General features: G+C 36.7%; 2 protein-coding genes across 2 annotated transcripts; both read left to right on the forward strand.

Annotated features, from left to right (window-relative positions):
* Nucleotides 1-1,980: 1,980 nt before the first annotated feature.
* Nucleotides 1,981-10,462, forward strand: LOC103707552 (serine carboxypeptidase-like 18). The gene is made up of 14 exons (XM_017842916.3): nt 1,981-2,239; nt 2,346-2,491; nt 4,413-4,489; nt 4,551-4,673; nt 4,778-4,880; nt 5,360-5,397; nt 6,560-6,661; nt 7,368-7,448; nt 7,529-7,684; nt 8,286-8,357; nt 9,463-9,581; nt 9,695-9,808; nt 9,903-9,948; nt 10,043-10,462. Exons 1-14 carry the CDS (start codon nt 2,070-2,072, stop codon nt 10,124-10,126), a joined length of 1,431 nt encoding a protein of 476 aa, XP_017698405.1. The 5' UTR covers nt 1,981-2,069; the 3' UTR covers nt 10,127-10,462.
* A 2,369-nt stretch (nt 10,463-12,831) lies between these two features.
* Nucleotides 12,832-20,647, forward strand: LOC103707551 (serine carboxypeptidase-like 18). The gene is given in 14 exon segments (XM_039127676.1): nt 12,832-13,069; nt 13,176-13,321; nt 14,417-14,493; nt 14,495-14,683; nt 14,788-14,890; nt 15,312-15,349; nt 16,526-16,627; nt 17,350-17,430; nt 17,511-17,669; nt 18,231-18,302; nt 19,673-19,791; nt 19,905-20,018; nt 20,113-20,158; nt 20,253-20,647. Coding segments are annotated over 14 exon segments (1,500 nt in total). The 5' UTR covers nt 12,832-12,899; the 3' UTR covers nt 20,337-20,647.
* The last annotated feature ends 4,891 nt before the right edge of the window (nt 20,648-25,538 follow it).

Here is a 25,538-nt window from a genome sequence, read left to right on the forward strand (position 1 = left end):
TAAAATTTATGCTTTAATTCTTAAAATTTTTAATTTTATTATATGTAGGTCTCTTGGTTTAAGTTTAAAACATATAATCTTGCCATATATATCATTTCATAGTAGCATGCATTTTTTATTCCCATAATTTTAGAGAGCATGATTCAAGCATAAATCATCCACAGTAAAGCATAATGCTAGAATATGAATTATTCATAATCATGGATCCTAAATTTTTAAGAGAATACAAAACCAATCACATCACTATAATTTATATTTTTTAATACATATAAATTAAATAATTTAAAAATGAGGAAGGTTTGTGCCAGGGTCACTTATCTTTGTTCGCCTAAAAATTATTAGGTTTAGATAGGCGAATCAGCTATACCTATCCAAGCCAATTAGCAAGATAAATTAATTGGCATTCAACTATTTGAAAATATAAATACAATTTAAGAAACTCTAGAGGAATGGAAATGAACTTGAGTAGGCTTCAAGTCCAAACTAGATAAAGAGGTAGATAAGACTGGTCTATGCAGTCTGCAACATCAATTTAGGACTTTTAAATAAGATCTACAAATCAGGTGGATAAAGAGAGGGTGAACCAAGAATAGAATCTTTCTCTCTAACTTTTTCTATTATTTTTTTACCTATATATATATATATATTCCATTTTTTTTCCTCCTCTTTTCCTTTTTTTCCTTTTTTTTTTTTTCTCCTCTATTGATTTAGGCTTCCTCATCGCTCTCTCTCCTTTTCTTTGGCGTAACAAGTTGATTGGAGGGTAAACCCGCCCCACCACGATACAGGAGAGAATGCCATCACAAAATTGTGATAGTTGTAATTTACTTAAATGTGATACATATTGCATAATACTTTTTATAGCCTATCCCTGTTCTTGGTTTTTTTTTTTTTTGGTATATCTGAGGGTTGATTAGAACAGAAAACAGAGAATCGAAAACAGAACAGTAAACCATAAACATAGCTAATGTCTTAAATAATTCTTGGGGGTTGACTGCCTAATGCCTATGGACATGCAGAAGAAGAGCACAGATTCCCAATCTAGTTCAAAATACTAGATTCGGGAACATGTCCATGCGGCAATATGTAAGATGAACGAATTAGTTAATGGATGGCTGAGATCTCGTATAACATGTGGGATCATGCAAGACTAATCGAGTATATAATGGATGGTTGAGATCTCATATAAAATTGAAACAAAGGACGACGGGCAATGTCACAAATTTGGAAATACAAAACCAAACTTTAGGACTGAGCTTTTTTTTTCGCCTTTCTTTAAAATAATAATAATTAGTAGGCGCTCTCGGCCCCTCGACGGTGGACAGCTGACCCTTTGACAAGATCGTTGCCTGACAGAATGGACAAATTATTTGGTCCCATCTGAGTTTCACGGTGCAAATCTCGTACGTCATCCGTGACCTAGCGCCGAGTACAAACAGCGCCTATTCGCTTGCCTGGTGCTATGGCTATAACCAGAAAACCATTTTCCGCTTCCTTGACGAAGGCAAAGGGTTTGGATTTCATTATAATACGCTTCGAGATTGATGAACAATCACACGGGTGGCGCTCGTAGCCGTTGTGATGTTATCGTTGAAATAATTCACCATTTGAAATAAGTAGCAAGTAGGTAGCCATTAATTTCTACCAGAAAACCAACGTGTGAAGTATTAACTAGAAGAAAGGAACGAAGGCCCACTTCCCTCCTTTGTGACGCCATCGATCCCCTCCTTTTTCCCTCAAGAGAAGTTGCGACGAGAACTCTGGACACCCGTATGATACTCAAACTTGGAAGTGATGGATACAAATCCGACCCTTGATGGCTCGATCAGATGGTGACTGCGTGTGACTTATCCAAATTGGCCCCCACCTCCACCAACTTCTCATTCTTTTAATCTTTTGTCACCTGTCCAATTTCATCTGTCAAATGACATGAAATTTTCAATATTTTGTTTGTCCTGTACCATTAAAGGAACCCCCACCTCTGCTCGTCGTCGGCTACCGGCCCGTTTCTCTTCCTCTCAAAAGGGGGTGGCAAATGCTAATGGCCTTTAATTTGCGAGGACCAAAGAATGGCAGTAGCCAAGGAAGCTAGAAAGCTCTCCTCTTCCTTGGCGATGCTCTCTATACTATTTGTACTGCTGCTACCAACGTTCTCATGTTCTTCTATTGTGTCAGCTCTGAACACCATCACCCACCTTCCAGGATTTCATGGAACCCTGCCCTTCCATTTGGAAACCGGGTGAGCTTTCCATGTTTTAACATCCATGTTCTAATTGGTGCACGGCTGCTGCTTCTCAATTATGGGAAAATTTAGGCAACTTGTGCTTCTACTTTGCATGTTTTAGATACGTGGAGGTGGATGAAGTGAACGATGCTCAGCTTTTCTACTACTTCATAAAGTCTGAGAGGAACCCGGAGGAGGATCCTCTAATAGTGTGGCTGACAGGAGGCCCGGGCTGCTCGGGGCTCTCAGCATTGGCGATTCAGATTGGTAAGGCTCCTCTACTCAACAAAGTGATTGGTACGGTTCTTTTAGTTTTAGCGATCACGATTCAAAGTCAATGAATTCACTTCAATACTCGTGCTGCGTTGAAGTATTGAGTTCGCTTTAAAAGTCTATTATATTGGTTAGAAGTGTTCAAATATGGATTAAAGAGCAGGAGGAAGAGGCTTGAGGCAACAAAAATTATAATAATGGATGCAGGGAATTCAAACCATGTCATAGATGAAGTTGTTACAACCCCTGTCACACATGATTCTATGAACAAGATGGATGTGAGGACCCATACGGGCATGTGTTTAGTCCCACATCGGCTAGTAATCATATAGATTTTGAGTATTTATACAGAACCAAAAAATTAAATATATAACACCTTCTCGCTAGTCTTTTTGGATAAGATCTTTGGTTGTTACAAATAGTATTAGACCGGACCCGACGCATGGCATATATGGACCAAGAAACACTGCAGGACGAGTTCATGAGGGCTGATCACAAGACGATCGTGGTGCTTGAGCTATGATTTGAATGTAGTTCGAACTCAGTCTGACGAGGACGCTAGGGCTTAAACGGGGGAGTATGTAAGAATCCATGTGAGTGTATATTTAGTCCTATATCGGCTATGTGCTGCTGGGTAGATCTTGGGTACTTATACAGGACCAAAAAATTCAAATACCATATTTTAGCTAGCTTGTGTGGGTGAGGTCTTGGGTTGTTACAATAGAAGTAATAGTAGCCATTAGCAGAAGTCCGAGATGACATAAGGAGTTTAGTGTAGCTATAAATTCTAGTGTATAGCAGATATATCCTTTATAAATTGATCTCGCTAAAGTTTAAAGTGTGCCGACAAAGCAAAATGTGAGTTACCAGCCATTTGGTGCTTGTTTTTCGATGAGATTTTTGAGTCACCACACCTCTACTCTTCATCCATAGATACAAGTAAAAGTGATAAAGGGCTCTATTATCTAGAAAGAAAACTACTATCAAAAAAAAAAATGATGAGACCTGAGTATTACAAGTTCACTTCAAGATTGCTCCATTGTGACTTTGGTATTATATATTTGAAACATAAAATTGGTCTCTTCATACCAGGGGTAATAGTGCTTATATATCCTTTCTTTTCGTCAAATCCAGCAATGGTAGGAGTTTTGTGCACTAGAATACTTTTTTTAGAAAGCAAGCCTTGCTGCAATATTAAGGTTGCTTCATTGTGATCTAGATATTATAAATTTGAAGCATAGAAATAGCCTCTTCGCATGTCGAGCTATGTATATTGGACATAGGATTCGTGTGACTTGATAAACCGGGCCCATGTTCAGTTGATGTGATCCCTATTATTCAAGAGAGACAATCAGGAAGTGAGGTCGAAACGAGGGTAAGCTTAATTTAAACTTACCTCAACCCCAGCCATAATTTGTGCCAAATTGGATCAAACATAATCTCCTTGGATTGAGCTTGGTTGGAAGCTATTAACCCAGTGGTAGATTGGGTCAAGCTCGTATTGAGCATTTTGCCGAGTTGGACAAACTTGAACTTACATAGGAAGGCCACCGATCTGAATCAACTCGAGCATAACTTATCATCCTAGAACAAGATTCCTACAAAGTTACATAGAGTAGGCGCAAACTTCGCTTATGTGACATTCACAAAACCTAACCTAATTTAAATTGTATTTCAGCTAATAATTTTGCACTCAAATTGGTTTGAGGTTGGTGGTGGTTAGGTTTTTGGTTTAGTTCGATCTGAATGGAGTATATCTGAAGGATTGGGCCTGGCTTTTCGCTTAACCCAACTCAATCCACCCAAATCAGAAATTATCTCACAGGATTTTTTTGATTATGTTGAGCTGAGATGCAACTCTAGCATGTAAATATTAATGGATTGATGTCATGTGTACCTCTCTCTAATCTTGCAGGCCCTCTAAAATTTGACGTTGCTAGTTACACTGGAGGCCTACCAACCTTGGTCTACAACCCATATACTTGGACTAAGGTCTGATCTCTCTCCCTCTTGCTCTCGCTCTCTCGCTTTTTGAGCTTTGGTGGTTCTTCAGGTGTGCAACATCATCTTTCTCGATTCGCCGGTCGGGACTGGATTCTCCTATTCGAGTGTGGGGAAAAGCTACAAGACAGGGGATACCAAAGCGGCCCGACAAGTCCACACTTTCCTTAGAAAGGTGGGGGCTATTGCTATTTCTTTCAATTTATTGAATTCATATGTTTAAGATGTTCAGGAGGAGAACGGTGCGATTGATTTACGAGCACTCGGGTTGTGATGCAGTGGTTTATTGATCACCCAGAGTTCCTCTCCAATCCACTCTACGTTGGTGGAGATTCGTATTCTGGTATTGTTGTGCCAGTTGCTGCTCAAGAAATAGCAAAAGGTAATTTCTTAAAAATAGTTGTTTATTGTATGATCGATAATTTTCTGAAACCGGATGCGATAACAAGTCAACAGTCTCTGCTATAAGATTGGTATTCAGAAGATACCATGATTATTGGGAGGGGAAAAAGATTCCACTCCCTTAAGCCTTCCTTACAAAAAAAAATTAGCAGCATAAATTCAACATTGCATCAAATCATTTGTCAATGTTTGTAGTTTCTTCGAAGTTTTTTGAACATAAATGCAAAGAGGTTTGAAGAACAATGTCCGGATATTGAATAGTGGAAACTAATTAGCGCATAATCTGGATAATTTATGATGGTCGACAATTTAAGAATTACTAAGCAGGTCATATTCAATCACGGATATCATAATTTTTTGAAGTCTTCAGAATTCTTCCGAAAGTACTGTTCCACTGATAAATTTGATGTATTCATACATTCATCTGCCTTTATGCCTTTAAGGTTTGTTATGTTGCAGGTGATCAAGATGGAGATGAACTTTCTTACAATCTCAAGGTTGGTGAACCTTACCAAAAAATATACCTAAATGTGTGTGTATTCATAAACAAAATATAATTGACTTCTTCCTCCGTATCTTTTCTGGTATATTGGCAGCATCACTTAGATTTTCTTTTCCTTTATCAGAAAGTATAAGAACTGCAATCTGTGAAAGCAATAAGTGAATGGTGACAGGTTCAAGACCAAGCATCATATGTAGCTGTTTGGATGTTCTCTGGAAATTAAATGAACAAATTATTCATAAAATAGCATCCATTAGTGTGTACTTTATTAATTACTCTCTAACTCTCTCTAGCTTTACATACGTAGTGAACTTGAGTCATTCAGGACTAAAATGAGATTGAGATAATAGCAAAGCTTATTTTAGAAATAATCTGAATGGTTGTTGGGAGAAAGATCCATACCCCTTTTCTTCAGTAACAAACATCTGGGGATAGGGTAAGACTTCACAATTACTTGATCATGATTCCACTCCTTTGTACAGAACAATGAAAGCATTTTCATCATCACTACTGGTAGAGAATGTTTATGATAGTTACATCTAATCGCATTTTGACCTTAAACTGCATGTTGTTTCCATGGTGGTATACAGAAGAAACCTTTCACCCATTACCATAAAGGTGAAGTTAATTTTGACCACTAAAGAACCATCTTTTTGTTGACATATGGTGTTTTCCACTTTTCCTAATTAATTAGATATTGCACGGCAAAGTAGCTCATTATTTCTTTCTTGCACGACATGGACTAATCCAACACAGATAAGGTATAACGACTACCAATCCTACAACATAATCATAGTTTTGATGAAACAAAGAAGTGGTCTTTTATGAACTTTAAAAAGTTATCATCACATTATTCTGGAATTTCCATTAGTAACATATGTAAAAAAAAATTGGTGAGCTGGATCCAATGCGAATGGTCCGAGGGGCATGACCACTAACAACAACCACAATTTGTCTCATGTTCCTGTACAGGGATCACCATGACAGACCGTAGGCCTTTCTTTTCTGCTGTGGCTGTTATTGTTATTGTTTCTTCCATACACACCATTTTGCTTACTGATTTTGAGATCGTCTGTACCATACCTGTGCCTGTAATCTTGCTTATGTACTACTTATATTTGTGTGCTTGTAATCTTCCTTTCTGGATATGGTTCCAGGGTTATCTGGTTGGCAACCCGAGGACAGATGAGAAGTTTGATAAGGGGGCGGTTGTCCCATATGCGCACGGGATGGCACTTATATCTGACGAACTTTATGAGGTGAAAGAATTTATCCAACCATTTTCCTAGAGTATGTCAAACCCTTTATGCTTTCCTTGTGAACACTTAACATCATCAACATCTTGAGCAATCAGAATCCATGTTAAGCAATCCATTACTGAGGTTTGTCAGATGCATCAAACAAAGGATTCCTTGATTTTTTTGTTAATGGTTAGCGTTAGATTGGTGATGAAAAGAAGCCATATGATGTAAATAAGTTGTTGGAAGGCAAGTATCACGTCATAGAGTTTGTTCAATAAATAGATAAACAACCTCTTTTGCAAGATATCTGATGATGGTCTCTATTGGACGATGTCTGTTGACGTGTCTGTTAGTTTATATCATTGATAATTTGTAGTAAAATTCTATTATTATTTTAAATTTGATTTACAGAATTCTAAACATCATGCTGACCTTAAATAGTCAAAGTAGCAGTCAGAAATCAACCATTAAAATGGCACCATAATTATTGCATATGAATTTTATTATAGATATTGCTACTTTGAAGTTGGGTACATGTCCCAGCTTCCCCACAACAATAATAGTAATTTGGGAAAACTCTTGTCACAGATATTATATAATATCCAAGCCTAATGCTCTTGAGTTGTTTACACTATGACTTCTTATTATGAAGAACTGCATTAGTATTACCTTGTTTTGGGAGAAGGTATATAATATTTAATTCTGTACTATTTTTTTCTTTCAGTCAACCAAGAAAAGTTGTGGAGGAGAATATACTAGTCCTAGAAATGAACAATGTGCAAACTATCTGCAGGCTGTAAATGAGGTGAGTGTGCTATTCACTCTTAAAAGTAAAACAACTGTTTTGACCTCTTTAACTGGAAATGGGTTTTTGGAAACATGCAGTGTATTGAGGGAATAAACATATTCCAAATTTTGGAGCCAGTGTGCTTTGTCGCGAGCCCAAAGCCCGGCATGGTTGCAGCATATAGCAGGAGATTGCTTAAAGAGGATATTAAAAAGTTTCCTTTATTAAAATCTGACCTTCCTTTGGAGTGTAGAGTAAATCCCCAGCCCTCCAACACAATCTAGCACATGCACCAACACTTTCAGATGTTATCAAGTGTCGTAATATGTATTTTCTGAACTCTTCTATTAATGTGCTTAAAGGCATTAGCATCTTAAAATGCATTTAGACTTTTGAGGCTACTTCTTATCCCTGCATTCAGGTTGAAACTTGATCCTTGTTCGAAACTTCAGTTTAGAATCTTACTATGTGTAAATATTGGTTCATCTGATTTGCATATGGCTGGCCAAGTAATATCTTACGCCTAATTTATCTTCATATATGATTGCTTGTACATTCATCTATGTTGTTTCATGTGTGAAATAACTGCTGATGTTTATGCATTTATGTGTGCTTGCTTGTGCATTCTGATATGTGCAATCAGGTGCAGCTGTGCAGGTGTTTATCTTTGTACTAATGTGTATGTGCTTGTTAAATAGTGCAAACGGAGCTCCATATATGCACTTAAATTTGCCCCTATTTGCTTTTATACATGCTAAATCATGTAAAGGTTGTCCACTTGCATAAAATTTGACATTGTTGATGCTTTTCTAGGACAAGAAATCTCACTGTTTCTAGCCATGTATTTTGTTACAGAGTTCTGGATACTTGCTTTCCTACTTCTGGGCAGACAATGATACTGTTAGAGAGGCTCTCAATATTCATAAGGTATTATACCTGATTATCTTCACTTCTGAGCTGTATGTAGTGAAATTAACAGTGTAAGTAACATGGAATCTCATCGCGCATGTTATGTATTTCTGCTACACAAATTTAACGTTCTAAGGGTAGTAATAAGACAAAGTTTGCCAAAGTTACTCGTGGGATATTTTTGTGTGGTAATCGGTGAAGTGTAGTTGATCTGTGTACTAATTCTTTCATTTTGAAAAGGATATAGCTGCATAGAAGCCTGTGAAATGTACTTGATCTGTGTATTAATCCTTCCATTTTAGAGAGTTTCTTAACAGTCCCTGAAAAGATATGGTTCACTACATAGAGTCCTTGAAGTCTAGTTACCACAGATAGAGCAGACATTTGTGGAATATGCGCTAATTGATGTTCAAGTTATTAGCCTAAAATGGGGAAATCTGACTAAGGAAGAACTTAATTTTATAGCTCTCCCTTATCCCCCATGGTAGTCAAAAGCATGTAAGTCATATTACAATTCAGGTAACCCTTGACCACAAAATGGTTAAACTAGGCAAGGACTTATAAATGTCTTCACAGGTATAACTTTTAGAGATTAATATGCAGTTTTGAAGAATTGAGGAATTGTTAAGGAAATAATAGAATTTTAGGGTTATTTTGCTTGGATAGTTTTGCATTAGGGGCTGCCAGCATAGTATATTTATCTTCACCAATCAGATAAATATGTTCTGTTTTTGAATTACGGAAGTATGTGTGTGAATTCTTTGTCCAGGAACTGAGTAAGATTAAACAGTATACCAGTATGGAAATCCCTCATTTAGGTTACGATGCGGCACCAGTAAATCAGCTCTCTTAGTAGTTATGAGAATACAAGAAATACATGTGACATAGAGCTCTTCTTTTTAGAAGCACATTTTAATATTTGCTTGCACGCTAGCAGAATGATTGCCTTTCAATAGTCAGTCAAATGTTGTTTGTGGATTACCAAAGAAAGTCTTCATTTTATTTGTTAAATAGCTTTGTTCATGGTGTTATAATTCAATCAAGCAGACTAAAGTTTATTCTAGTTTAGATGTAAGTGATGTAAAATGGAGTGAAGACGCATATTTTTGACGATGCCAAACAGGGGACAGTGCAACATTGGCAGAGATGCAACCATGACCTACTTTATACATACGATATCCCAAGTTCTATAAAGTTTCATCTGAATCTGACCAGCAGAGGTTACCGAGCGTTGGTATACAGGTGAAGTCCCTACACGTTTCGCATAATTAGATATTTTAATTTTACCTGCTATACTAAATTTTCTATTGTTCCATGCCAAAATGTTATTATTTGATGCTGCTTTTCTTATGCAGTGGTGATCATGACATGGCTGTACCTTTTGTGGGCACGCAAGGATGGATTAGATCTCTCAACTTCTCCATCGTGGATGACTGGCGGCCATGGTCTGCAGATGGGCAAGTCGCAGGGTGATCTCTTGTTGCGCTAACCAATTTCATTAGGGAGCTTCATATTATAGTTCTTTAAAGCGTGTGATTATAAATCTTGATGTTCGCTTGTCAGGTTCACGAGGACTTACTCAAATAACCTGACTTTTGCAACTGTGAAGGTAAACAGTAATTTTCCTGCCCATAATAGGAGATCATAAGGTACTTAGTTGGAATGATGATGTTTAATCCACAGTTTTATTCTTGTCCTTGTAGGGTGCGGGACACACAGCTCCAGAATACCGGCCAAAAGAGTGCTTGGCTATGCTTCAAAGGTGGCTTTCTGGTGTCCCTCTGTAGCATGATTATCCTCCATAATTAAGTTGTGAATAATGGCCCCCAAAGGCAGTAGCCTGATTATAATCTGCGGGCTTGGGGTCAACTGATGTTCTATGGGACAAAAAGTACTTATAAGGAGTCCCAGAATTGGAAAGAAGAGCTACCAAGCTTCCAGAGTAATTCATCTTCGAAATTGTGAACCCTTGTGCATGCACCAGCTTTGTTGTATCTTGATTGTTTTTTCAAGAAAAGACTGCCAGTGAATGGACAGAATAGAAGATAACTACTGTCCAACTATTTACATTATAAAAATATAAAAAGCGTCCACTTCTTGGACTATTGCTTCTTGGATTTAAATAGTACGGTCCTTGTAGCCTCGTTTCATAGCTTAGGTTCAGTTTGGTTAGGATACGCCAGATTATCAAATACTTTGAAAATTTTTGAAATTATTTATTTGAGAAAATGCTTATAGGAAGAAATAAATTTTACCATATTCAGTTAGCAAAATATTTAATTTAAAAAATGAGCTAAAAAAAAAACTATATTCGATTGGATGTAATCTTATATGAAAATATTATCAAATTTTATAAAAATATATTTGAATAAACAATTTAAATAATAATATTTATTTACTGTTGAATTTATTTATTAGCCATTTATATCCCACTCATATAATGGTTGTGAATATAGGCTGTTGTCAACATAATTCATTTCAAATATTAAAATATATATACATGAGTTAATAAATATTTTTAAATTAATTAAATATTAATAAATATATTTTTTATTATAAATAAATTTTAGTATTTTTAATATTTTATTAAATAAATACCGCACCATTAATAGATTAATTTGGAAAATAATTAAATCATTAGATAGAAAATTAGATATTTGGATTTAGCATAATCGTATATTGAGCTACTGAAAATGATCGGCTGGTCTTATGTTTTGAGTTGGGACTATTGTGGTATTGACAATATTAAAAAAGAATATGTGTGGGCTACAATGAAAAAAGTGGAGGCATTTCTGACAATTTCATATTACCTCCACTTGATAGTGTAGAAAAAAAATATTACTTCATGATGGTATTTGTTTTACCTTTTTTTTTTCAGTACTAAGCATGGCACTATTTATTTTACCACCCTCACTCATCCTCTCATTTTCTATGGTAAGAATTTTTACATATTAGTTCAAGATATTTTTAATATTATTTTTAGTTGGTGTCTTTTTTAAATTTATACTTTAATTCTTAAAACTTTTAATTTTATTATATGTAGGTCTCTTGGTTTAAGTTTAAAACACATAATCTTGCCATATATATCATTTCATAGTAGCACGCATTTTTTCCCCCATAATTTTAGAGAGCATAATTCAAGCATAAATCATCCACAGTAAAGCATAATGCTAAAATATGAATTATTCATAATCATGGATCCTAAAGTTTTAAGAGAATACAAAACTAATCACATCACTATAATTTATATTTTTGTAATGCATATAAATTAAATAATTTTAAAATGAGGAAGGTTTGTGCTAGGGTCACTTATCTCTGTTCGCCAAAAAATTATTAGGTTTAGATAGGCAAATCAGCTGTACCTATTCAAGCCAATTACTAAGATAAATTAATTGACATTCAACTATTTAAAAATATAAATACAATTTAAGAAACTCTAGAGAAATGGAAATGAACTTGAGTAGATTTCAAGTCCAAACTAGATAAAGAGGTAGAAAAGACCGGTCCACGCAGTCTGCAACATCGATTTAGGACTTTTAAATAAGATCTACAAATCAGGCAGAAAAAGAGAGGGTGAACCAAGAAAAGAATCTTTCTTTCTAACTTTTTCTATTATTTTTTACCTATATATATATTCCAATTTTTTCTCTCCTCTTTTCTTTTTTCTTTTTTTTTTTTAAATTTTCTTTCTTTCTTCTTCATCGCTCTTTCTCCTTCTTTCTTTTTCTTTCTTTTTTTTTTTTTTTTTTTGCGTAACAAGTTAGTTGGAGGGTGAACCCGCCCCACCACGATAAAGGAGAGACAGGAGAGAATGCCATCACAAAATTGTGATAGTTGTAATTTACTTAAATGTGATTAGAACAGAAAACAGAGAATCGAAAACAGAACAGTAAACCATAAGCAGAGCTTATGTCTCGTACGTCATCCGTGACCGAGCGCCGAGTACAAACAGCGCCTCTTCGCTTGCCTCGTGCTACGGCTATGACCAGATAACCATTTTCCGCTTCCTTGACGAAGGCAAATGGGTTTGGATTTCATTATAATATGCTGCGAGATTGTTGAATAATCACACGGGTGGCGCTAGTTGGGGCGCTCGTAGCCGTCGTGATGTTATCGTTGAAATAATTAACCATTTGAAATAAGTAGCAAGTAGGTAGCCATTAATTTCTACAAGAAAAGAACGAAGGCCCGCTTCCCTCCGTGACGCCATCGATCCCATCCTTTTTCCCTCAAGAGAAGTTGCGACGAGAACTCTGGACACCCGTATGATACTCAAACTTGGAAGTGATGGATACAAATCCGACCCTTGATGGCTCGATCAGATGGTGACTCCGTGTGACTTGTCCAAATTCCTCCCCAACTCCACCAACTTCTCATTCTTTTAAACTTTTGTCACCTGTCCAATTTCATCTGTCAAATGACATGAAATTTTAAAGCTTTTGTTTGTCTTGTTCCATTAAAGGAACCCCACCTCTGCCCGTCATTAGGTACCGGCCCGTTTCTCTTCCTCTCAAAAGGGGTGGCAAATGCTAATGACCTTTAATTTGCGAGGACCAAAGAATGGCAGTAGCCAAGGAAGCTAGAAAGCTCTCCTCTTCCTTAGCGATGCTTTCTATACTATTTGTACTGCTGCTACCAACGTTCTCATGTTCTTCTATTGTGTCAGCTCTGAACACCATCACCCACCTTCCAGGATTTCATGGAACCCTGCCCTTCCATTTGGAAACCGGGTGAGCTTTCCATGTTTTAACATCCATGTTCTAATTGGTGCACGGCCGCTGCTTCTCAATTATCTGAAAATTTAGGCAACTTGTGCTTCTACTTTGCATGTTTTAGATACGTGAAGGTGGATGAAGTGAACGATGCTCAGCTTTTCTACTACTTCATAAAGTCTGAGAGGAAGCCGGAGGAGGATCCTCTAATAGTGTGGCTGACAGGCGGCCCGGGCTGCTCGGGGCTCTCAGCATTGGTGTTTGAGATTGGTAAGGCTCCTCTACTCAACAAACTGATCGGTACGGTTCTTTTAGTTTTAGCGATCACGATCCAAAGTCAATGAATTCACTTCAATACTCGTTGTGCTGCGTAGAAGTATTGAGTTCACTTTGATAGTCTATTACATTGGTTAGAAGTGTTCAAATATGGATTAAAGAGCAGGAGGAAGAGACTTGAGGACCATAGGGTCGGGTAAGAAAAATTATAATAATGGATGCAGGGAATTCAAACCATGTTATAGATGATGTTGTTACAACCGTCACACATGATTCTATGAACAAGATGGATGTGAGGATCCATACGGGCGTATGCTTAGTCCCACATCGGCTATGCATTAGATAGATTTTGTATATTACGGGTTCATTTCAAGATTGCTCCATTGTGACTTGGGTATTATATATTTGAAACATAAAATTGGTCTCTTCATACCTGGGGTAATAGTGCATATATATCCTTTCTTTCCGTCAAATCCAGCAATGGTAGGAGTTTTGTGCACTAGAATACTTTTTTTAGAAAGCAAGCCTTGGTGCAATATTAAGGTTGCTTCATTGTAATCTAGATATTATAAATTTGAAGCATAGAAATAGCTTCTTCGCATGTCGAGCTATGTATATTGGACATAGGATTTGTGTGACTTGATAAACCAGGCCCATGTTCAGTTGATGTGATCCCTATTATTCAAGAGAGACAATTAGGAAATAAGGTTGAAATGAGGGTAAGCTTAATTTAAACTTACCTCAACCCCAGCCATAATTTTTGCCAAATTGGGTCAAACATAATGTCCTTGGATTGAGCTTGGTTGGAAGCTATTAACCCAGTGGTAGATTGGGTCAAGCTCGTATTGAGCATTTTGCCGAGTCGGACAAACTTGAACTTACATAGGAAGGCCGCCAATCTGAATCAACTCGAGCATAACTTATCATCCTAGAACATGCTTCCAACAAAGTTACATAGAGCAGGCGCAAACTTCGCTTATGTGACATTCACAAAACCTAACCCAATTTATATTGTATTTCGGCCAATAATTTTGCACTCCAATTGTATTAATGGATTGATGTCATGTGTACCTCTCTCTAATCTTGCAGGCCCTCTAAAATTTGACGTTGCTGGTTACACTGAAGGCCTACCAACCTTGGTCTACAACCCATATACTTGGACTAAGGTCTGATCTCTCTCGCTCTCGCTCTCGCTCTCGCTCTCTCACTTTCTGAGGTTTGGTGGTTTTTCAGGTATGCAACATCATCATTCTCGATTCGCCGGTCGGAACTGGATTCTCCTATTCGAGTGTGGGGAAAAGCTACGAGACAGGGGACACCAAAGCGGTCCGACAAGTCCACACTTTCCTTAGAAAGGTGGGAGCTTTTGCTATTTCTTTCAGTTTATTGAATTCATATGTTTAAGATGTTCAGGAGGAGAACGGTGCGATTGATTTACGAGCACTCGGGTTGTGATGCAGTGGTTTATTGATCACCCAGAGTTCCTCTCCAATCCACTCTACATTGGTGGAGATTCGTATTCTGGTATTGTTGTGCCAGTTGCTGCTCAAGAAATAGCAAAAGGTAATTTCTTAAAAATAGTCGTTTATTGTATGATCGATAATTTTCTGAAACCGGATGTGATAACAAGTCAACAATCTTTGCTATAAGATTGGTATTCAGAAGATACCATGATTATTGGGAGGGGAAAAAGATTCCACTCCCTTAAGCCTTCCTTACAAACAAAAATTAGCAGCATAAATTCAACATTGCATCAAATCATTTGTCAATGTTTGTAGTTTCTTCGAGGTTTTTTGAACATAAATGCAAAGGGGCTTGAAGAACAATGTCCGGATATTGAATAGTGGAAACTAATTAGCGCATAATCTGGATAATTTATGATGGTCGACAATGTAAGAATTACTAAGCAGGTCATATTCAATCTAAATTTGATGTATTCACACATTCATCTGCCTTTATGCCTTTAAGGTTTGTTATGTTGCAGGTGATCAAGATGGAGATAAACTTTCTTACAATCACAAGGTTGGTGAACCTTACCAAAAAATATACCTAAATGTGTGTGTATTCATAAACAAATTATAATTGACTTCTTCCTCTGTATCTTTCCTGGTATGTTGGCAGCATCACTTAGATTTTCTTTTCCTTTATCAGAAAGTATAAGAACTGCAATCTGTGAAAGCAATAAGTGAATGATGACAGGTTCAAGACCAAGCATCATATGTAGCTGTTTGGATGTTCTCTGGAAATTAAATGAACAAATTATTCACAAAATAGCATCCATTAGTGTGTACTTTATAAATTACTCTCCAACTATCTCTAGCTTTACATACGTAGTGAACTTGAGTCATTCAGGACTAAAATGAGATTGAGATAATAGCAAAGCTTATTTTAGAAATAATCTGAATGGTTGCTGGGAGAAAGATCTATACCCCTTTTCTTAGAAGGTCGACTCAGTAACAAACATCTGGGAATGGGGCAAGACTTCACAATTATTTGATCATGATTCCACTGATTTGGACAGAACAATGCAAAGCATTTTCATCGTCACTACTGATAGAGAATTTTTATGATAGTTACATCTAACTGCATTTTGACCTTAAACCGCATGCTGTTTCCATAGTGGTATACAGAAGAAAACTTTCACCCATTACCATAAAGGTGAAGTTAATTTTGACCACTTTTGTTGACATATGGTGTTTTCCAGTTTTCCTAATTAATTAGATATTGCACAGCAAAGTAGCTCATTATTTCTTTCTTGCACAACATGGACTAATCCATCACAGATAAGGTATAACGACTACCAATCCTACAACATAATCATAGTTTTGATGAAACAAAGAAGTGGTCTTTTATGAACTTTAAAATGTAACAATAAAAGGTTATCATCACATTATTCTGGAATTTCCATTAGTAACATATGTAAAAAAATTTTGGTGAGCTGGATCCAATGCGAATGGTCCATAGGGACATGACCACTAACAACAATCACAATTTGTTTCATGTTCTTGTACAGGGATCACCATGACAGACCGTAGGCCTTTCTTTTCTGTTGTGGCTGTTATTGTTATTGTTTCTTCCATACACACCATTTTGCTTGCTGATTTTGAGATCGTCTGTATCATACCTGTGCCTGTAATCTTGCTTATGTACTACTTATATTTGTGTGCTTGTAATCTTCTTTTCTGGATATGGTTCCAGGGTTATCTGGTTGGCAACCCGATAACAGATGAGAAGTTTGATAAAGGAGCGTTTGTCCCATATGCACATGGGATGGCAATTATATCTGACGAACTTTATGAGGTGAAAGAATTTATCCAACCATTTTCCTAGATTATGTCAAACCCTTTATGCTTTCCTTGGGAACACTTAACATCATCAACATCTTGAGCAATCAGAATCCATGTTAAGCAATCCATTACTGAGGTTTGTCAGATGCATCAAACAAAGGATTCCTTGACTTTTTTGTTAATGGTTGATGTAAATAAGTTGTTGGAAGGCAAGTATCACATCATAGAGATTGTTCAATAAATAGATAAACCTCTTTTGCAAGATATCTGATGATGGTCTCTATTGGACAATGTCCGTTGATGTGTCTGTTAGTTTATATCATGAATTTTCATTAAACTCTTTCCTTTATATCAATTCTAGCTCATGTGCAATTTATTGATAATTTGTAGTAAAATTATATTATTATTTTAAATTTGATTTACAGAATTCTAAACATCATGCTGACATTAAATAGTCAAAGTAGCATTCAGAAAGCAACCATTAAAATGGCACCATAATTATTGCATATGAATTTTATTATAGATATTGCTACTTTGAAGTTGGGTACATGTCCCAGCTTCCCCACAACAATAATAGTAATTTGGGAAACTCGTCACAGATATTATATAATATCCAAGCCTAATGCTCTTGAGTTGTTTACACTATGACTTCTTATTATGAAGAACTGCATTAGTATTACAGAGTTTTGGGAGAAGGTATATAATATTTAATTCTGTACTATTTCTTTCTTTCAGTCAACCAAGAAAAGTTGTGGAGGAGAATATACTAGTCCTAGAAATGAACAATGTGCAAACTATCTGCAGTCTGTAATTGAGGTGAGTGCGCTATTCACTCTTAAAAGTAAAACAACTGTTTTGACCTCTTTAACTGGAAATGGGTTTTTGGAAACATGCAGTGTATTGAGGGAATAAACTTATTCCAAATTTTGGAGCCAGTGTGCTTTGACGTCGTGAGCTTAAAGCCCAGCATGGTTGCAGCATATAGCAGGAGATTGCTTAAAGAGGATATTGAAAAGTTTCCTTTGTTAAAATCTGACCTTCCTTTGGAGTGTAGAGTAAATCCCTAGCCCTCCAACACAATCTAACACATGCACCAACACTTTCAGATGTTATCAAGTGTCGTAATATGTATTTTCTAAAATCTTCTTTGAATGTGCTTAAAGGCATTAGCATCTTAAAATGCATTTAGACTTTTGAGGCTGCTTCTTATCCCTGCATTCAGGTTGAAACTTGATCCTTGTTCGAAACTTCGGTTTAGAATCTTGCTATGTGTAAATATTGGTTCATCTGATTCTTCATATATGATTGCTTGTACATGCATCCATGTTGTTTCATGTGTGAAATAACTGCTGATGTTTATGCATTTATGTGTGCTTGCTTGTGCATTCTAATATGTGCAATCAGGTGCAGCTGTGCAGGTGTTCATCTTTGTACTAATGTGTATGTGCTTGTTAAATAGTGCAAACGGACCTCCACATGTGCACTTAGATTTGCCCCTATTTTCTTTTATACATGCTAAATCATGTAAAGATTGTTGGCTTGCATAAAATTTGAAATTGTTAATGCTTTTCTTGGACAAGAAATCTCACTGTTTCTAGCCTTGTATTTTGTTACAGAGTTCTGCATACTTGCTTTCCTACTTCTGGATAGACAATGATACTGTTAGAGAGGCTCTCAATATTCGTAAGGTATTATACCTGATTATCTTCACTTCTGAGCTGTATGTAGTGAAATTAACAGTGTAAGTAACATAAAATCTCATCGTGCATGTTATGTATTTCTGCTACACAAATTTAACGTTCTAAGGGTAGTAATAAGACAAAAGTTTGCCAAAGTTACTCGTGGGATATTTTTGCGCGGTAATCGGTGAAGTGTACTTGATCTGTGTACTAATCCTTTCATTTTAAAAAGGATCTTGCTGCATAGAAGCCTGTCAAATGTACTTGATCTGTGTATTAATCCTTCCCTTTTAGAGAATTTCTTAACAGTCCCTGAAAAGATATGGTTCACTACACAGAGTCCTTGAAGTCTGGTTACCACAGATAGAGCAGACATTCGAGGAATCTGCGCTAATTGATGTTCAAGTTATTACCTTTGCCAAATATCTCGACCATGTTAGCCCTAAATTATGTACATCTTTTTTGCAATAAGTCCCTAAAATCTTTGTGACTGGCATATTAATCCGTCGGTTCTTTTAAAATGTGCATATCATTCGTTGTAATTTAACGTGGAAGCTGTCCAGAGGAATGAAGTATGAGAGACAGTTTTCGTTTTTCGTTTTTTCTTTATATTATGTGGAAGGAAGAGGGGGGTGGGGGTGGGGGTGCGGGAAATAATGGGATGAGGGAAACTCTTGGCCTAAATTGCTGAAATCTGACTAAGGAAGAACTTTATTTTATAGCTCTCCCTTATCCCCCATGGTAGTCAAAAGCATGTAAGTCATATTACAATTCTGGTAACCCTTGACCACAAAATGGTTAAACTAGGCAAGGACTTATAAATGTCTTGACAGGTATAACTTTTAGAGATTAATATGCAATTTTGAAGAATTGAGGAATTGTTAAGGAAATAATAGAATTTTAGGGTTATTTTGCTTGGATAGTTTTGCATTCGGGGCTACCAGCATAGTATATTTATCTTCACCAATCAGATAAATATGTTCTGTTTTTGAATTACCGAAGGATGTGTGTGAATTCTGTCCAGGAACTGAGTAAGATTAAACAGTATACCAGTATGGAAACCCCTCATTCAGGTTACGATGCGGCACTAGTAAATCAGCTCTCTTAGTAGTTATGAGAATACAAGAAATACATGTGACATAGAGCTCTTCTTTTTAGAAGCACATTTTAATATTTGCTTGCACACTAGATGAATGATTGCCATTCAATAGTCTTAGTCAAATGTTGTTAGTGGATTACCATAGAATGTCTTCATTTTATTTGTTAAACGGCTTGCTCATGGTTGTATAATTCAATCAAGCAGACTAAAATTTATTCCAGTTTAGATATAAGTGATGAAAAATGGAGTGAAGACGCATATTTTTGACGATGCCAAACAGGGGACAGTGCAACATTGGCAGAGATGCAACCATGACCTACTTTATACATACGATATCCCAAGTTCTATAAAGTTTCATCTGAATCTGACAAGCAGAGGTTACCGAGCGTTGGTATACAGGTGAAGTACCTACACGTTTCGCATAATTAGATATATTAATTTTACCTGCTATACTAAATTTTCTATTGTTCCATGCCAAAATGTTATTATTTGATGCTGCTTTTCTTATGCAGTGGTGATCACGACATGGGTGTATCTTTTGTGGGCACGCAAGGATGGATTAGATCTCTCAACTTCTCCATCGTGGATGACTGGCGGCCATGGTCTGTAGATGGGCAAGTCGCAGGGTGATCTCTTGTTACGCTAACCAATTTCATTAGGGAGCTTCATATTATAGTTCTTTAAAGCGTGTGATTATAAATCTTGATGTTCGCTTGTCAGGTTCACGAGGACTTACTCAAATAACCTGACTTTTGCAACTGTGAAGGTAAACAGTAATTTTCCTGCCCATAGTAGGAGATCGTAAGGTACTTCATTGGAATGATGATGTTTTATCCACAGTTTTATTCTTGTCCTTGTAGGGTGCGGGACACACAGCTCCAGAATACCGGCCAAAAGAGTGCTTGGCTATGCTTCAAAGGTGGATTTCTGGCGCCCCTCTGTAACATGATTATCCTCCATAATTAACCCCAAAATCAGCAGTAGCCTGATTATAATCTGCGGGCTTGGGGTCAACTGATTTTCTATGGGACAAAAAGTACTTATAAGGAGTCCCAGAATTGGAAAGAAGAGCTACCAAGATTCCAGAGTAATTCATCTTCAAAATTGTGAACCCTTATGCACACACCAGCTTCGTTGCATCTTGATTGTTTTTCCAAGGAAAGACTGCCAGTAGAATGGGCAGAATAGAAGATTGCCATTATCCAACTATTCATTATAAAAATAAAAAAGCGTCCACTTCTTGGACTATTGCTTCTTCGATTTAAATAGTATGGTCCTTGTAGCCTAGTTTCATAGCTTAGGTTCCGTTTGGTTAGGATATGCCAGATTATCAAATACTTTGAAAATTTTTGAAAATTATTTATTTGAGAAAATGGTTATAGGAAGAAATAAATTTTACCATATCTAGCAGGCAGAAAATTTAATTTAAAAAATGAGCGGAAAAAAAAATACTATATTCGATTGGATATAATCTTATATAAAAATATTATCAAAATTTTTACAATTCAAATTATAATATTTATTTGTTGTTGAATTTATTTATTGGCCATTTATCTTCCACTCATATAATGGTTGTGAATATAGTCCATTTTAAATATTGAAATATATAATAAATATTTTTAAATTAATTATACATATTAAATATATATATTACAAATAAATTTTAGTATTTTTTATTTTTTTATTAAATAAATAACTGCACCATTAATTGATTAATTTGAAAAAAAAATAAATTATTAAATAGAAAATTAGATATTTGGATTTAGCGTAATGGTATATTGAGTCACTGAAAATGATCCCTGGTGTTATATTGTGAGTTAGGATTATTGTGGTTTTGACAATATTAAAAGAGAGCATGCGTGGGTTTCAATGAAAAAAAGTGGAGGTCTTAAATAATTCTTGGGGGTTGACTGCCTTTGGACATGGAGAAGAGGAGCACAGATTCCCACTCTAGCTCAAAATACTAGAATCGGGAACATGTCCATGTGGCGAAATATAAGATGAACGAAGTAGTTAATGGATGGCTGAGATCTCGTCTAACATGTGGTATTATGCAAAACTAACGGAGTATCTAATGGATGGTTGAGATCTCATATAAAATTGAAATAAAGGAAAATGGGCAATGTCACAAATTTGGAATTAAAAAACCAAACGTTAGGCGTGAGCTTTTTTTTTTCGCCTTCTTTGAAATAATTATAATTAGTAGGTGTGAGTTTTCGAACGAGTCGAGCTAGATGTAAGAAAATTTTACAGGTGAACTACGTAGAGGCAATCTATCGTCTATTGGTTAAGAGTGCAACTTCGTTCTCTCATCTATTTCTGCTTGGATGGACGCACTTGCAGCGGAGAAGTGCCGTCTCCGAACACAAATGGTGCAAAGCCTAGGCCTCCGAAATCTACGAGCTTGCTTGAGTAGAAGACCCCACCACCCCATACGCCTACTGCCCATTCCATTGTAGGACGTTGGCCCTGCCGGAAATCAGTTGCAGGTCGTTCAATTTGAACAGGACTGAAGCCTGACTCAACAAACCTCCAGGCATGGTTGAACTGAATAACACTTACTGGAACCAAACTCAAGTACCTGAATTCTTTTCAAACCTCGCCATCTTTTTGGCTCTCTAAGGCCAGTTTACTGCATGCCTTTCCCCGCCTTCAGACAACCAACCCATGGTTCACGTAATATTGCACTAAGGTCACAGGACTGGTCGCTCCATGCCAAACCTTCATCTAGATCATTTTAAAGAAGTTAGGACCCGGCCCTCGACGTCCAGCCCTCGGAGAGAAGAGCCCAAGCCCACCATGTCTCCTCTTCTTCGCTTGCTGCTCTGCTGTTGTTCCTGCTGGCCTCCGGTCCTCTCGGCAATCACTGTCTCTCGCCTCCCAGGCTTCCGCGGGGCTTTGCCCTTCTACTTAGAAACCGGGTGAGCCCAAGTAATCCATGCTGGTCTCTTGTTTCCTATGGTCCGGTTTGTGGCTGTGGACACTCCATTCTTGCCTTGTTTATGTTACACCATAGGTACGCGACTGTGGACGAGGTTAACGACTCACAACTCTTCTATTACTTCATCAAGTCTGAGGGAAACCCAGAAGAGGACCCTCTCTTGCTTTGGCTCTCCGGCGGACCCGGGTGCTCCTCCTTCTCTGCTCTTGCTTTCGAGATTGGTATTGTAATTAACCTTTCGGTCAAAGATTTAGATACGTCATGAGTTATCTTGTGATCTTTGTTCAATGGGATCGGGGCATAAAAGTCCTGACTGCTGCTACTTTGTAATTTTCAAGAATATGGATATTGAATTATCAATTAATCTTTTCGGCAATCACAAATCATTTATCATTTCAAACTGTTGGGTCGGGATTGATTCCTAACATGTTGTGCACAGGTCCTGTTCAATTTGAGATTGCTGAACATAATGGGAGCTTGCCAACTCTAGTTTTGAATCCGTATTCCTGGACGAAGGCAAGCAGCCCTATTGAGCCCCTTAAAATAGTTTAGTTTTTTTTACTGATTTATGATTTTCAGGTCTCCAACATTATCTTTCTTGACTCCCCCATTGGAACTGGGTTCTCATTCTCCAGAAGCACCAAAGGTTATGAAGTTGGGGATGTCATATCATCAAAACAAATCTACACCTTTCTCAGAAAGGTGAAAAAACCTACCTTATGTCAATCATGCTGCTTGTTAAGCAAAATTGGAAGGCAAATGCTGGGCAATGAATATAACATTCCTCTCGACTTGTAATGTAGTGGTTCAAGGATCATCCCCGATTCCTCTCCAATCCTCTCTACATTGCTGGTGATTCATATGGTGGGAAGATTGTTCCAGTTGTCGCACAGGAGATATCGCAAGGTGAACTCTTATGGATTTTCTTCTCCACATCTCCTGGTATCCAGAATGAAAAATGTGGAGCTCATCTAATCAAAGGAGTATCCAACTGCTCATTTCATTAATATAATTATCTGGAATCAAATTGGAAGCTTTTTTCTTTCTGCATCTAGTTAAAGGTGCGGTCGCATTATCTTGTGGTTTATATCATACCATAAAACAATGCATAATGCCTAATAAACTAACATATAGTGACTTTTCTGGTTGACAATTCTTCAGTAACTAGCTGCATTGTTCATTCTTGCCTTCAAAATGATGATTACGGTATCCACCCTGGGACTGTTTTGAGAAATAAATTTTAGGTTGTGACCCAAAGGTTGTATGCAGAAGTATGTTGCATACTAACCAAGAAAAAATAGCCCAGCTGCCTATTATTTTTAACATTTAGTTAGTTATTTATATTTTCATTTGAAATGATTTTGTTTGCATATTGTCGCGTACATACGATTGAATTCACTCTGTATCAACGATACATTGTTTGTTTGTTTGCCATTGCACCATAATCAGAACTAAGAAAATAGTTGGTAAGACTTCTAAACATCCTGTCATGGTGGGTACTTTGACTTCCATCAAAGAGAATACAAATAAGCAACTAGATGCGCCCAGACCTATATGCATGAGTCCAGATTGTCTTGCTTTGTCAAATCAGTGTATAGACTTACAGAACTTCTGAAGCTTGATTTGTTTGTTTGAGGAAAAGTTATTTTGATTTGTTGAATGAGCTTTGATGCATTTTCAGTTGGGTTATGTCATAGGTATTGAAACTGGACAGCAGCCACTTCTTAATCTAAAGGTATTGTCTTTAACTTCAGGAAAAAGATTCTACCATTTATACTTGTCAATCAAATCCTTTTTGCTGCATAATTTTCTTCTTTCTTGCACTATAATAACTTCAAAGAATTTCAATTCAGGATTTTAGCGCATTTTTTTCTAGTTAAGTATATTAATGCATCCTTGACCAAAAAAGAGGAAAAAAAAATCATTATGAACTGCACATAATCTATCAAAGTAGGTTGTCATGCTGAGAGGAATCTGTAAAAGATCATGTTAATGGAGAATGCTGGTTGCAGTTGCAATAAATGTTGGGGGAGGATACATAGACCTCAACATTGATAGTTGAGTGAGGCTTCTTTTCTGTTCCTTTTTCGGATTTCTTATTAATGTCCTGGAGGTAATTGATTGTACTTAATACAGAACATAGGTAATGGAAAGAATACAAAGTAAACATTAATAGAAGAGAAAGGGGATGAGTAGGCATGGATGAGGATAATATCCTGCTATCCGAAGTTGATATGAATGTGATGTGTTGCACTTAAATTGCTACATAATATGCACTTTAATGTATTCTCAATTGGTGTTTCTACATAATATTGCTAACAAACTGGGAGGCTTCGTCCTACCCCAAGCGGTGCAGAGCAAAGGAAGCATACCGCAACAAGTGGGATTTTTATTAGATGTCTGATCTTTTGCAATGTAGCGATTTTGATGTATCAAGAATCAACAATATGAGGAGCTATAACTTGCTTTTGAGTTCACATTCAAATGGCAGGTGACTTTGAAAAATGAATTTAAATGCTGCTTATGTTTCTTTTGCATAAGTAGGCTATAGTTTTTATCGACAATATAATATGCTGTGAAAAAACTGACAGAGGATTCATGATTTCTTTTTAAAAAAAATCTACCATAGAATACTGGTTGATCTTGATTCTGTCATAGCTGTTCCAGTAAGGTATTTTTTTGATATGTGACTATATGCCCTAAATAATATGAGAACATTGTTATCTCATATCCTTAAGGTTGTAACGACCATTTATTCTATTGATTTCAGGGTTATCTGATCGGAAACCCTTTAACAGGTGAAAGAATTGATGTCAATTCCCGGGTCCCTTACGCTTGCCAAGTTGGTATCATATCGGATGAACTCTATGAGGTGATGTCTTCAGGCACCTTTTTTAGTCTGTTAGAGACAATTATGTTCCATATGCAGAACCAAGACAGCATAGACTCTTTTCCTATTTGCCATCTAGCAGCCGGTGCTAAACATTGTGGGATAGCTAACAGTATTTTATGCAATGATGTGGAACATATTAAGATAACCATTTTTTTTTTCCTCTAAAGAAACTTTGGTTCAAAATTTGGTGCCAATATCGATGTCAGTATAGTCTAAGATTTTAATATGGCTTTTAAAGTTCCGTGTTCTGTTTGTCAGAACTGAGATTGTATCTAATTGTATGTGTGATGTATGATTAGTTTAACTGAGATA

The sequence above is a fragment of the Phoenix dactylifera genome, chromosome 6 (assembly GCF_009389715.1).
Source record: "Phoenix dactylifera cultivar Barhee BC4 chromosome 6, palm_55x_up_171113_PBpolish2nd_filt_p, whole genome shotgun sequence".
Classification (NCBI taxonomy): Eukaryota; Viridiplantae; Streptophyta; class Magnoliopsida; order Arecales; family Arecaceae; genus Phoenix; species Phoenix dactylifera.

Coding starts and splice junctions, on each gene's coding strand:
- LOC103707552 (XM_017842916.3), top strand. CDS start 2,070: ATGGCAGTAGCCAAGGAAGCTAGAAAGCTCTCCTCTTCCTTGGCGATG. Junction 5,398..6,559: donor AACTTTCTTACAATCTCAAG/GTTGGTGAACCT, acceptor ATATGGTTCCAG/GGTTATCTGGTTGGCAACCC. Junction 9,582..9,694: donor TACCGAGCGTTGGTATACAG/GTGAAGTCCCTA, acceptor TTTCTTATGCAG/TGGTGATCATGACATGGCTG.